At 39.3% G+C, this 15122-nt stretch overlaps 1 protein-coding gene across 5 annotated transcripts in view; it reads left to right on the forward strand.

Moving 5' to 3' along the window:
• DIP2C (disco interacting protein 2 homolog C) overlaps positions 1–15122 on the forward strand; it is a 310293-nt gene that overhangs the window by 262810 nt on the left and 32361 nt on the right. For all 5 annotated transcript variants that reach the window (XM_051812854.1, XM_051812853.1, XM_051812855.1 and 2 more), the window contains 3 exons: positions 1408–1538; positions 10347–10515; positions 11458–11628. In XM_051812854.1, the coding sequence (XP_051668814.1) occupies positions 1408–1538; positions 10347–10515; positions 11458–11628 (471 nt within the window). The remainder of the gene's footprint in view (positions 1–1407; positions 1539–10346; positions 10516–11457; positions 11629–15122) is intronic.

Genomic DNA, 15122 nt, shown 5'->3' on the forward strand with positions numbered 1-15122 from the left:
ATTAGCTTCTAATATTTGGGTCACAAAGCCTCCAGATCACTGACTCAGCAGGTTTATGTAAACAGTTACCATCTACTACATCATCACTAATGATTAATTAATTATGAAAAGATCAAAAGAGGCCACAAGGCTTATATTTATAATGCAGTTGTGCTAAATTTAAAAAATGGTTAAATAACTCTTGTGGCTTCTGAAAATGGATAAATGTTTTTTAATCACCTTGAATATAGTAGATTCCACGTTTGCTCTCAACTTTTTCAATAGCTTGGGAGCAGTATGCCTTAAAAATTCACAGAATAGCACCAGTTCTGTATCAATACAGTTCATGTTAATCCTGTGTGAAAAAATGGTCTCAAATCAGGTAGAGTAGGTTAATCTCTGCAAACTGCAGACAGTCAGTGTGCACACATCTATTCTGAGCTGGTCCTTTCGAATCACTTGGAATACATCATTGGCAGTGGAGAAAAAGTCACTTCTGAATCTTTATTCCCCTGTTTACCTTAAGATCAAATAAAGTTTACCTTCCAAGTGTCTGTTCCCCTCCATTGACTCCAGCAGTATATAAGGCAACCAGCTCCATATGTGGCAGAGATCAAAGGTTAGGTAAGTTAAATCCTACCCAGACTGTATTTCTAACGAGGGTATCTTTATTGTTTGCTAATAGATAGGACAAAGATATTTTTCTGTTTCCATTGTCATTAGGACTTCTAAGTCAGGATGGGTGTATGTGGAAAGCATCCTAACATTAAAAGAAAAACCAGGATAATTTCCTTTTGATCAGGTTTTTTATTTCTGTTTTTCTACTATCTGCTTTTATCTCCAAGAGCTTTCTCACCAGGATTTTGAGAGCCTGTTTCTCAACTAGGAGCTGAAGACATATTAAACAACATGAAGACTTATTACAGAAACTTTACTAAGTTTATTAGGAATCTTTATCACTGAATGATTAGGTCCTTTGTACTGTTTTGCAGGCAAAATCCATGTTCATTTAAAAAGTGCATTGGTATTTTATTAAGAAATACGTACTTAGAAATATGTTACTGTTGATCAACAAAATGCTTCATTCAGGCTGTGCAGTCATTAATTCCTTTGTTGTTCCAGAAAGTTTAGTGTGCTATCATTAGCTTTGCATATAGCTTGGAGCACATCTTTAAACCACTCACAGCTTTCTTCCTAAATCACTTCAAACTTATCATTCATCCTGTCTTCTCTCCCCTTTCACCATTATTTGGATACCCTCTTGAAGGAAAATTATGTTTCCTTAGATATAAATTCCATGTGTGCTTACACTGAGCATGAAGTCAATATTTATTTGGGGGTTTTTATCCTGTAACTGATTTAAGCACTTGGTGCAGTCTTCCGAACAACGTAGTTGATCATTTTAATTACTTTGCTGTTGTCTTTCAGATGTCTCATGCAGCCACTAGTGCCTTTTGTCGTTCTATTAAGCTGCAGTGTGAGCTTTATCCCTCCCGAGAAGTTGCGATCTGCTTGGACCCCTACTGTGGACTTGGGTTTGTCCTCTGGTGCCTCTGCAGGTGAGGCTTCTCCTCTGCCTGTTTTGAAACACCGTCTCCATTGTACTGTAACACAGCAAACTGGATGATGTGAGTGATAAAAGAACGGGAAGAACAGGCAACACCTCTGGGACTGCCGTAGGCAACTGGAGTTGCTGGAAGCTGTGTAGAGAGTGCTGTATGGAAGATATGGTTTGTTTGAGAGGGGCATGGCCGTAGGTATTTAGACTTAGAAGTACAGAGCATCAAGGAGGCTGCTCATTGACCTCCTGCTGTTTTACTGCTGTCTCTGCAGAGCCTGGATTGTTTTATTTGATGAAAGCAGCGCTTTACCAAAATTACCTTAAGGAAGCGGTTTTCTGGTGTCTTCTTTTTCATTCTCTAATCTGAAAGCAAGAGTAGATATCGGGGGACTTCCTCATTTGTAGGACTTAGGGATGTGATTTTTGTAGAGATGTGGAAATGTGTTTTCTTGCAGGTACTTGTGTGGAAGTAGCGAAGTTATCAGGAAAAAGCCAAACATTTATAGTGAAATGCGAATCAGCTTTTTTTGTTAATAACTTTAGAAATTTCTGACAGAAACAGTTCTGTCAATCTCTGTACTCCAGGGAAGTTACAGTTCAGCACTGAAAGCAGGTCCATCAATTTATTTATTTTTAAGGTTAGCTGGGTTGATGCAAAGAGAAAGAACTATGGGAGTGTTAATGGAACCTGTTTTTATGAAGGCGTCTTAGAGTCACGGTAGTCCAACATCTCTACTCCCTCCATAGAAAGTTCTTTGATTTTAGCAGTATTGCTATTTTTAGTTACTAAAATGAAGGTAATCCAGGGCAATAAAAATACACTGGATAAACTTTGTACCAATTTACTGAATAACTGAAGGAAGCATTATTTGATACCAACTGCAACGATTTCTTTTCAACAATTATTGTTTATTTTAAAATAGGCTGTTGGCCTGTTTTATTGTCCTTTTTAAAATATTTATTATTAGATATTAAATAGGCTAAAGATTAACAGTATTATCTTATTAATTCTTGATCAGTTTCTTGTGATTTAAGCTATACTTGCCCTAATACTGTTTTGGATTTTACATAGGGATTAGAGTTGCCTTTGTTTTGAAAAACTTTTTTTTCAGCTTCTTATTTCCCCAAAAGAAAGGTAAAAATATCTAGGCTGCAGGAAAAAAAAACAACAGAAATGTTGAGATTTTAATCAAATCACCCTGTTTTAAGGTAAATTTTTAAAATTATGATTTTTTTAAAGTCCACTGAGTATTTCTTATATAGACTTGCGTGTTCCAGCATGTCCTGATGTCATCACTGCTAGGCCTTTGCTCTGCTGGGGGCTGAGCCAAATTTGCCTCAGTGCATTCAGTGAGACCAGAGAAGGACTGAACCGTAGGAGAGTTCAACTAAGGAATGTATGCTTGTATAGGATAATGTTGAAACATAGAGCATATACAACATCATGACAGAGCCATAAAACACAGATAATGTTGACCTCTCCAAAACTCAGGTAATTTGTGGTGTCCGTGACTCTCCTGAATACAAAAATTTTTATTTCTTCCAAAACTATTTTTTCAACAAATAAGCATTTACTGCCCTGAGGTCCTTCCCAATACTGATAGTATTCAGCCTTTTAGGAGGAGAAGTTTGTTTATGACTGACAAGTGAATTAAAGCAGCAAACCTCTGGGGGAAAGCAATCAGCATCTGTGCCCTTTGTAGCTTATAGAAGGAATAGAAAATTTTATACTATTTTCAAAGAAGAGAAGGGAAACAAGGGAGTTGAAGGAACTGAGATGAGGCCAGCAACACTCTAGTCTCATGAACCATCACATCACATCAATCCCTTCTTTGCCACTGATCTCCCGTTCCTATTAAACCAGAAAAACTGCGGGCTGCTAGAATTGCGATTGTCATTTGGGGAAAGCTGGCATCAGATACAGCTTCATTAATTCCACTTACAAACTTAATTCCCATTTCATTACTGTTTTAAAAATGAGTATTTCTTGATGTGATAGCAAAAAATACATCCTGGAGTTTGTTAGACTCCTGCTCTTCATGACTTGAAATTTTGCAACTTTGCATTTTACCCTTTGAGGTTCAGCGTAACCAAATCCTGCTTAACATTTCAGCCCAGATTTCTATCTCAGAGAACTCTGATATAAAATTATGATTGTGTGTCACCACTCCCATTGACTAAATTAGTATTTTTACTGGCATACAGAAATGAAGTTAGATCTTCAATTTTTGATCAGTTAGGGGGTTTTGAGAGTTAAATAGGGACTCTTCATTTTAGGAGCCCATCAGGAAGAGAGATCAACCTCCTGTGCTGGGTGTGGTTAAAATGCCAAGTACGTTTTAATTCCTTTGTTAACTAGACCAAAGGAGGCATTGACTAAGGAATGAAAGAAAAACTAATCTTTTATCCCCGTTGTAGGTGCTTATACATTGTACTGGCCTGCTCCACTGCGGTGCCCCAGAATGCCCCATTCTGTGAGGTCAAAGCTACTTAGGAAAGCTGCTGGAGCATGGAGCCAGCCCTTTGGTAAGTTCGGAATATATTGCATAGTTTTGCAAAGTTTTTATATTTTAAGAATTTATTATTTTATGGCCTAAAGGTTATAAAATAATAAAGAAACCTTGCAAAGCAGAGCAATACATTAAAAAGAATTGTTCCCTCTAAACTGGCTGCATGCTCCAGCAGGGTTTCCTTGGAACCTTTGTCATTGAACAGCACGTCCTAGGTGTGGCGGCAGCCATCAGCCCCATGTGAGTTCACAGACTCCTAACTTCCTAATTTTAGCAGGTTCTTACTCGTCTCAATAAAAGAATACATTATGTTTGCGTTTTTCTCTTTAATAATCTTGTTGATCCATTCTGAGAGGGTGATCCTACTATTCTGACTTGCACTGCATTACATTTTAAACTGTATTACATTCTTTAAAAGGAAAACAAAATTAAAAGTGTTCTCCAACGATAAAGAGTGGATTCTGAACCCTATTGTTCAGAAATGCTTCCTGAAATTAAGATGTCCCTATCTTAATGCTCCTCACTGTGGGGCAGAATAGAACATTCTACAGTTCATTAGTGAGAATTCACTTAATTGATAGTTGCTGAGTAATGAAATAGAATAAGAATTTTTTCTCTACTTTAGACCAGCTAAGCAAACTCATATTGCAGTTCTACTTTTAAAACTGGAAGATAGAATTGTCCTTATTCAAATTAAAATTAAGTACATTAATAATTTAAAATAAATTTTATTAAGTCAGTCAGACTCAGACTGGACCAGATGAACTGAATTTTCTGGTCCATAACAGCCATGTAATAAATAGCATGAATGCCATTAAATGATCCAGGGAAGGGTTTTGAGGTAAGGTGCAGTGAAGTGGCTTTCTCCTATCCTGCTGTCTCTGTTCCATAGCATGAAGCCAAAATCCCCAGTGGTCCTGCTAGGTAGCTTCTGCAGCAAGAGACTGCAAGGTTTCTTAGTAGCCAAACAAGTGGAACTGTGCAAGAAATAAGCAAAGAATTGCAACACTAACATGAGAACTGCATTTTAGGAAAGTAGTGTGCTAGGACTCACTATTAATTGTTACATTTTTTAGGCTAACTTGAAGGTACCTGGCAGGCATGAGTGCCCAATTTATGAGCCCTTTTATAGCAAATTAAAGGCAACACTGCATAAAGAAGCCTAAATGCCACATCAGGATAATTCTGACATGGGAAGTGAAGGATATGAACATAAGCATCTCTCGTGTTTTGCAAAGTGCATACCAAGCACAGGAGGAATGTGAAGGTGCATCTGCCCACAAACTGCTGTGTGCCAGTTTCCTGGGGCTTCTTTTGCCAGTGTATGGTAATTTGTGGAGAGGCAATTAGCATTTCTTCCACATTACAATAGGACTGTTAAACCTGCCTCAAGTCTGGAAGGTTCAAGAGCAGCTGAAAGCCCTGAATCACCTTGATACATGAGTTCTGAGATGGGTTGAGAGACTGTCAGCTCTGTAGACGTGCCCATTCATGGGGGAGTAACTGAGGCAGGAGAGATGGTGATAAGACACCACCCAAGTGGTGCTCAAGGCTGAGCAGTGGCCTTTTGCTGTACAGTAGTTACACTTGTGATCTGTCTCTGCCTCCCTTGTCTCTCCAGTACTGATAATTTATCTGCTTACCATGTGCAGTCATGCTCTTAGTGCACTGTGTGCCAACTGGGCATCTTTGGACTCTGCAGGTGGTGTAAGGTCCGTTACTCATTCTCCAAAATTCCCTCTTCTGTGCACATAGTGGGTCTCCAGAACTGAAGGCTGAATTTTGTCCCAAGTCCTATGAAGCCTAAGTGAGATATATGCCCAAACACTGTCCCTGATGGCTGTCCTTCCTACAAGATCTGGTCCAGGTGATTGTGAAGACTTTTGCTCAGTCCCATGTAGGTTTAACTCAGCAATGCAGACTCTTCACAGGCTTTGAATTATGGGCATGGCAACTCAGTTATTTTGGACTCTACCAAATGCCCAGTTCCCATACCTGTCCCTCATCACCAAATGCCAAGTATCATCTGTAGAAATGCAGAAACTAAATGCATATACTTATGAGATTCAGCTGTGCTTACCTGGCTCCTCCAGTTAAGTGGGAAAGCAGCTCATGTCACCTGAAAAGGGCAGTGACGGGTCAGTAGCCTGCCAGGAAGCAATTGCAAATTTGTGCAGTTGCCATTTGTCAGCATTTATTGACCTGTTGAAATTTCTGGAACTATTATAAAACCTCACACTTTACTGTTAATCTGCCTCAGCACAATATGGGGTAAGTCTCTGATTCAGTGGAACAGTTAAGTGCCAAGATGTCCTTCCAGGCATCTCCATATGCTGCCAAAACAGCTTGCCAAGCAGTGCAGCCAGTGTTGTGATCAGATGGTACCAAAATACATCCTGGTACATTTACCTGGAGTATTCCTGTCCTTGGGCAGCCCTTGATTAGTGCAGGCAGACAAGGCTCTTCACTCACTGCCAAAATCCAAGGCTTTGTCAACCATGTGAATCACATGAATACTTTCTTTACCCCAGACTGCTATGCAGGCACCTAAAAGAAGACAGCTTTTCTAAAAGTGATCTTCCACCTCAGTCACCCCTGCATTTCACTCTGCATCTGCATCCCAAAAGTCATTGTGACAAGATGATGCAGAGATGCTCTGTAGTCCCTCTCCTTTTTTGTCTTCTTTTTCTCTTACTCCTTTTGAATTTTCTAAAAATGGTGAGGACTGATAAACAGGTGTCCAGGTCTGTCAGGTAATCTCTGCAGTTCTGCACTGTGTCTGCTTCTGTTGTAAGACTTGAATCAGGAGGTGATTTCTACAACAGTGGAAGAAGCAATCTCACTACAGTTCCTTCCCAGTATTTACATAAGAAGTCTTGCACCTAGTCCAAAGTATCAAATATTGTTGCAATCTCAGAAAGGGGAATTTAGGTTCTACAGTTTATATTTAAAACCCAAAGTTTTCCTAATATCCCACTGATCCCTTTGATGCTACAGTGTTCACCATTATTTTGTTGGTTCCCATATGAGAATAGCAAAGCTGACGGTTTAACCATCTTAACTATTGTGTTTAAAGGTGAGATGGAACTGTCTTACCTTGTTCAGGGCCTCAGTTTCAGGATTAGCTCTAGCAAATCTAGAGTACCATGCCCAGATGAACCTACCAAACTTCTCTACCATACCTAGAATTACATGGAGACAGCATCGACAGAACTTCTGTAGGTTTGGAACCATATCTAGCTTTATTCAGCATCTTCAAAGCAGACTTCCACAACTGCAGTTTGTTCAAGGACATGGTCCTCTGCTTAGTGTTTGGCATTCATACTAAGCAAACACTCTCTAAAATCTCAGAGTGATTTGAAACCACCGGAATGGTAGAAGTGTTTCAACCAGCTGTACAAAGAAGTATTTTTTTCCTCAGCTTCTCTCCATCAAAACATTGGTGATATACAGCTTCTCAGGGGTTAATGTGGGAATATGAACCTGTGAATTTTCAAGGATATGTGGCCATCAGGAACATTTTGTTGCTTGGAATGATTCACAAATTCTCCATAGTGTTTCCGAGATTGATTCAGGGAGGTGAGCCAAGTTATGGCTGACATCATGGTGACCAGGTGCTGCATAAACCACTTCAGCTGTGGAACTGGCACATTCACCCCAGAAATATGTCTTTGTAGTTCTTCTTCTGCCTCCACCAACTGCTCTAGAAAATCAGAGGATATGTATGGGTTACTAAACCACAGCTCTGTAGGCAAAGCCTGTGTTGGGCATGGTTTCCAGGCATGATATCAGTAGTCTGTAGGTTTGTGTACTGCAGGCAAGAGCAGCACATGTCTGAGGTTCTGCGCCTCAGAAAGTTTCTTTCATTCCTGATGGATATTTCCTGCTGCTCTGCAGTTTGATCCTGCACTACACAGTATTTTTGAGGCATTAGAAAACTCAGAATAGGTACTAGCAACATCTTCATTTGTTTCAGTGTAATTGGAGTAATTGTTTTAGTCAATATCTTATCATAAGAGTATTTGTTTCCCTAGGTCTAGAGAGGATGGGTTATTTTGAATCCAAATCCTCATGCTGAGCGGGAAAATATTTGTCTTTGGTGTAAATTTTTATTCCCAAATTCCACTATTTTTGACAATTTCCTGGTAAAATACACTTGGAATCAATTTTCTGTTTTCCTACTGAAGCAATGCAGCTTTCCTCTTCCATATTACTATGGAGATTGTGGGGGCACTTTTCGGTACAGGAGGCAAGTTTGTTCTTTTGATTTTGGTTTGATTTTTGTATGTTCTGCCCAGCTGAATAAATGGTACTTAAGGGATCTTAGTATGGTTATGAGTAATAATTCTCCCACATTTGACCATTTTGGTAACTTGTTTATTATTATGCAGATTTTTTTTTACCAGGTTGCATCGAGTAGAAGAGTTTGAGGACAGGGGGAAGGGTTTGATGCTTGTATGGTTCTTACTTGTGTGGTTACAGCTTCTTTTTTGTAAGAATTATGTATTTACCAGAGAGATCGCACACCTTGATTGTTTGTGGGGCTCTAACCTTAAATTTGTGAATACGTGAGACCTTTTGGTCTTACATCTCTGAAAAACTTAATAGAATTGGCTAAGAAAGAAAGAACAGAGTAATATTTATAGTAAGAACTGTTACTACTCCTTGGCTGTTTTGATCTGTCACTTGAGCTCAGGGCATACCCCTTTCAGGCGTGGGTAATGTCGCCAAGATCTCTTTTCACATGTTTATGCAGCACATGTTCAAGGTTCAGTCATACTTTATTCTGATTCCATAAAAGCATAATGGTTTATTTGACCGGCCTGTGCCGTAGTCGTCGTGTCAGCCCTAGCCCAGAACACATCACTCCGTGGCAAGTCACTGGTCATGAATCAGCAGGAGTGGCATAAATGTGGACAAACAGTCAAAGATAAAATTTCTGCCCTGTGATAAATGAAATTGTTTGAACTGTAGTTCATACATATTCCATGACATCTTCTGGCTCGTACTCCAGCAGAGACCTAAACAATTTGGATTATTAACTGCCATTATGGCTGGACTTGGACACCTTTTATGCCTTTATTGTACCAAGTAAAGACATCCAGGTCACATAAACCTTGTTGTACATGGTACAGCTTTTGAAAGAACTCTCATCTAGATTTAGGGGGAGTGGGGGCACTCACTCAGCAAGGAGGGAACCTGTGTGAGCATCCTGTCTGCAAGAATTGCAAAAATGTGTGTCTTCTTCCTGATGTCCAATGTTACAGAGATGCTCATATTCCTGAAAATAAAGTTGCATTTCATGTCTTACCTCAGGCGCTTGGATTTGAAAACATCAGCTTTCCTGTACCAACCTGGCATTTCAAATTTTCAAGTCACAAATGGAATTTTCTTGTGCATCATAAATCTCGGGGGCTTTTATGGTCCTTTCTCAGAACTTCTATGATTTGGGGGTTTTACGCTGTCACCATTCCAGTTTGAAATATCTGCAGATCACAAATTGAGACGTGAGGGGACTGTAAAATTGATGGTAAATCTACCCATGTGAGATGAGTGAACAGCATAGGACCCATGGGAAATAAAGACATCAGATTGGGAATATTTTTTCCCTTGAGGAGAATCATAGGTACCAGAGAAATTAGCTCTGACATAATTGTTTCCTCCAGGGACCCTGATAAGTGTCTTTTCTCAATATTTATGCTTGCTGGATATCCAGTAAACAAGAGATGTAGTGTATTTGAGCTTCAAAAGTTAATAAAACTTTCACAGAAGAAATCTAAAGCCACAGGGATTGTTAAATTGGGGGCAGATTCACTCCCTTGAAAATTATTGCAAACCTCTTGCTTGCGTTAGCAGGAGACAGGTTACTTCCATATTAAGCAATCAAGTACTCTTTTAATCAAGGTGTCTTAAAGTGATATAGTCTCAATCTAAAATTTTTGTCAGCAACACATAATTTTTGTTGGTATTATAATGCTGCTTATTACCACCATTAATAACTGAGCTATTTTGCTCTCTTTGGTACAGTTCTAACTGCAAAGTCCACTGGAATCTTGAGTTAATTAGTAGTTTAGGAGCACATTCTGCCTGCCTTCCTCATGATTCATCATAGATTCTAAAGGTATAGCAAAAAACAAGAGTTAAATTTCATGTTAAACTTGTGGAGCTGTGGAGCACTGTAAGGCTTTACACAGTTCATCCAGTGCTGTGATAAACTATATTCTAGTGCCCCATGGCTTGTAACCATCTGTGGACACAGGTGTTTAGTGTGTGTTAATGAATCTTGTGTCTTACAGCGTTTATTCAGGACACCAGTCTATTTTGATTCCTCCCTCAGAACTGGAGACCAATCCTGCTCTGTGGCTTCTTGCCGTGAGTCAGTACAAAGTGAGAGACACTTTTTGTTCCTATTCGGTCATGGAGCTTTGTACTAAGGGACTCGGTTCGCAAACAGAGTCGCTGAAGGTGAGTGATTCTGCTGTGCTGCACAACCTGCCGCCTGCAGGGTGGTGTTTGAGAGCCTCTCTGCTCTGCTAAATGTCTGCTGCGAGGAGAAAATCATCAGAGGGCACAAGCAGCTTCCACAGAACCCATGTTATTCCTTGCCAAAGGCTATATATGAATATCAATCAGTCTCTTTCAGATCACAGGGCTACTCAACATCAAGGAAAGGCTTTTATTTACCTAAGCTTTCTGATCTGTGTTGCAGCCTGAGTTGATAGGCAAGTGTTGGAAAACAGAGGTGTAAATGTCCAAGAGGCCCAAGGAGTATTATGTTGTATAGTGTGTTTTATGAATACCCTGATTATATGAAGTACTAATTTGATTTTGACCTCTGTAGTTAAATAATCACGTTTAAAAGTACTGTGTTGTTTTAACTAGATTGTCCTCATTGTATGGGGAGGAGGGTATATCTTCCTTTCCCCCCCCAGAATTAAAAGCCAAGTAGCCAGTTAAATTTCTGAAATCATCTAAAATTTCCAGTGTGCTACTGAATTAAATTAGATCTTGAGATACTGATATTTATGATGTCTCCAACCTTTACCATCCTTGCTTAATAATTTCCTAATCAGTTTTTCCAAGTCTAGACATTGCTTCCTTTTTGCTGTTATTCACTGTCGTCTGAATTAATTTTGGGAATAGCATTCCCTCCCTTTAGAATTAGCATGCCCATAATTTCCTGTGTGCTAATGTTGAGATGACAAGCAAGTATGTGTGCTCCTCTACAGCTATTAGACTGTCATCTGGCCATCCGGCCTCTGGGAAAGATGGAAATTGTACTGGTACCGTAGCTTCTGTTCTGCTGTTCCTCTTGAATCATAATACATGCATAATACACTTAAGTACTACTGTTTTGCATTAAATCTGCCCATTTGTGGCCTTTGTTACATTTTGACTTCTTTTTAGGCAAGGGGACTGGACCTTTCACGTGTGCGGACATGTGTAGTAGTGGCTGAAGAACGACCTCGGATAGCTCTTACTCAGTCGTTTTCAAAGTTATTTAAAGACCTTGGTCTCCATCCACGGGCTGTCAGCACATCACTTGGCTGTAGAGTTAACTTGGCAATATGTTTGCAGGTAAGATTTTTCACTCCTTAAGATCAAAGTTATTTTTAAGAAAATGGTTTTCAGTAAGAAGCATTCACTGTATTTCCTTTGGCTGCTTGGTTGCAGACATATTAAGAAAATGCATGTGGTACTTAATGCTCTTGCATATACAGGTAGTAAATTTCTGTTACTTTGTCAACTATTCATCCCTCTCATGTTGCACTCATAGCATTTATTCTGCCCATGAATGCAGTAATTCAGAAAAGCACCTAACAGTGGCAGAATGCCTCTGTACTCCAAAAATATTATGTAGTTGTGTCATGTAAACTCCAGTTTCCAAGTGTTTGCTTTACTATGTTGTAAAATGGATTCCTTCTCTTTATGCAATACTTCCAACCATTACTTAGTTAACAAAATAGGTATTTTCTGCAAACAGTTTATAGCTTAAAAAGGAAATTATTTTGCTACATCTATTTCATTCTGTTTTGATCCACTAATCAGAAGAAAATTCCCAGGGGTAATAAAGGATTTAACTTGCATTCTTGAGGAATCTTTATTGAGTCATGATTTTAAGGACTGATGGAGCACTGCAGCTATTTGATCTGAATTTCTTAATAGCCTCTAGTTTTTCATCCAGTAATAACTACACCAAGCAAATAGTTTTAGGCTGATCTAGAGTATATCGATTTATCTTCCAGAACTTTGGATGATGAAAGTTAACTTGCCTTTTTTTTTTTTTTAAGATGGTCAATTTTTAATTATTTTTGCCTTATTTCTAGTTTAAATTTATCTGGTATTAAATTCAGCCATTTTTTATTTTATTGCATTTTTTGAATCTAGAATAAGAATCTCATTTCTATCACGCATCTAATACATATCTTAGTCTTCAATAAATAGATAAAGAATCTCAAGACATGCATTCCTGATCTCTGTCTCATTTTTTTGACTCTTGATCTCTTTCTGTCTTTCCAAATTTGGTTTCGGAGTTCCAGACATTATTCCTGTAATAATGCCATAGGTGTCCTACTCTGGTGTAATATAATTTCTGATTTAATAACCTTTTAAGTACTAAAAGAATCATCTTCTGCATTGGCAGCTGCTTTGGCTGAGAAGTTCCATATCCATTTGGTCACCTACCATGTCTTTAACCTCTTCAAAGTCACCATCTCCCTGCTAGAACTTGGCTTTACTCTGTGTGGTACATCCCACATTTCAAATCTGGCGGTTACTCCTAGTTTACATTAAGGATTTCTCATGCATGTAACATGGATACTTGCTTTGGTGTGGAAATCAGAACAGAACTTCTCAGTGACACTGCAAATAAGACATCTGTTATTGTTTTTTCTGACTGTAAATGTAATGTTTTTTTTATTTTATTAAAAAAATCTGACAAATACAGGTTATGGCTTCATCACAGACCAGTATGTCTGTACCTGCCTTAGCCTCTTGCCCTTTTCAATGTCATTAAAGGATCTTGGCTTTCATCAGACCTTGGCTAAAAGGGACTGTGTAGTTCAGAATGTTACCAGGATATGAATATAGGAGGTATGCCACACCTCCAGTACTGCTTGCTTTCTCTCTGACTCCAGCAGGGTATCCCTACAGCACAAGGTGTCTTAAATTGTTATTATCAAGCATATGACAAGGCAAAGCTGAGCAGGGTTAAAAGTCATTCTGTGTCCCAGAGGTAGAGTGGTTTAGTTTGTCATTCTGTAATTGCTACCATAAATATTCTCCAGGAATAAAGTTTTAGAGAGAAGGGGAAGGAAGGAAGTGATTACCTACCCTCATGGCAAACAGATTAGGATGGGGGGAGCTACTTCTGAAAAGCAAATCAGCTTCTCTAATTTCTGGTCCATGGAGGGACCAGACTTGAAAGATGCTGTAGATTACAAGAACAAAATAGCTGCAGAAGTTTGCTTGCCAATAGTGGAAGTCTCCATTTTAGGCTTGCACCAGTCTCTGGACTGTTCACAGTGGCTGTTTCACTTACAGGTCATTAATTCAGGATAAATAATAAAGTCAAGGAATGACTATAAGCAGCAGTAAGCCAGGTTCAATGCCAAAGTATGGCTCATTGGAAGTAACATTGTGCTCAGTCTACCTGGGATGGAATTAATGTTTTTCATAGAAACCCATATGGAACTGTGTTTTGGATTTGTGACTGAAGGAGTGTTGATAGCACACCAATGGCTGAGCTATTGCTAAAAGTGCTGCACAGCATCAGGGCTTTCCCTGTTTCTCCCTCTGCCCACAGCACCAACACCCCACTGGCTCCAGCAAGTAGGCTGAGGGAGAAAGAAGCTGGGAGGGGACACAGCCAGGAAAGCTGTCCCAGGCTGACCTGGGATATGCCATGCCACATGATGTTATGCTCAGCATTAAAGAAAAAGGGCTGCTGGTCATCTAAAGTAGCCATTGTTCAGAAACTGGCTGGGCATTGTTCTACTTGTGGGAGGTGATGAGTGATTGCTTTTGCATCACTTGGGTTTTTCTCTTTCCTTCACTCGTTAAACTCTTCATCTTTACCTGTGGGTTTTCTGACTTTTGCTCTTCCTGTGCTCTCTCTGTCCCACTGGGAGCTGGGTGGGTACTGAGCTGCTGGCTGGGTCAGCCCACTACTCTGCGCTCAGAGAAACGGAAAGTCCTAGTCAGAATGGAGTTAGGCTGGATTTAGGCTTGAATGTGTATATCTGCCTTGTGATTGTGTTGACTCCTTAGCTGAAGTTTGCTTCTTAGGTGGTTCTTTACAGAATTCCTTGAAAGAGTTAGTGAATTAAACTGTTAAAGTGGGTAAATCTCTGAAGGAAGATTATTAATGAATTAATTATGAATTTAAGAACAGCACAGAATGAGAGCCTTAAGTGAGATGGTTAAACAGCCTGGCTGATCATATGGCTTAGTGCCAGACATCGTTGAGTTCTACTAAGATGTGGCATCTCAGTCCATAGGACAAACTAAAAACCAAACACTTTCTAAAGAGTGGTGTGGCTGGAATGAAGAAAAGCCATTTCAGGACAGCCTATATTTAGTAGCATTACCCTCCCAAGTGGAATGGTTTTTGAAGCATTTGAGACAAGGCTTGTTTGGCAAGTTTTAAAGGTATTTGAAAAATTACTAAAGATTTTACTTACAAGCATCACCACAAAACATGTCATTTTGGTGGAGAATATAAAGATAGAGGATTACATCCTTTGAAGTATCTGGCAGTACACACTGCCAAAGACTGGATGCTGAATTAGACTGGATGCTCTTTCCAAACTGTCTGGAAGGTTATGGCTAGTGGTATTCCAGAATAGTTTGTGGGCTATTCTGTTTTCTCAGCTGAGGAACAGAATGAATTTTAATTCTTGATCAACACTGTTCCTGAAATTAGCATTGTCTTCAATATGTTCCAGAAATGGGTTATGATTTCTGGATTCTTCACACTGCATAAAAATACTTCTCAAGATATTTGAGTCAACAGCATCTGTCTTTGCTTTTTTATTTCCAAGTTGTGTCATCCATGAGATCAGCATTTGGTT

This window comes from Manacus candei, unplaced genomic scaffold (genome assembly GCF_025592945.1).
Source record: "Manacus candei isolate 608988 ecotype Guabito, Panama unplaced genomic scaffold, ASM2559294v1 h1tg000089l, whole genome shotgun sequence".
NCBI lineage: Eukaryota > Metazoa > Chordata > Aves > Passeriformes > Pipridae > Manacus > Manacus candei.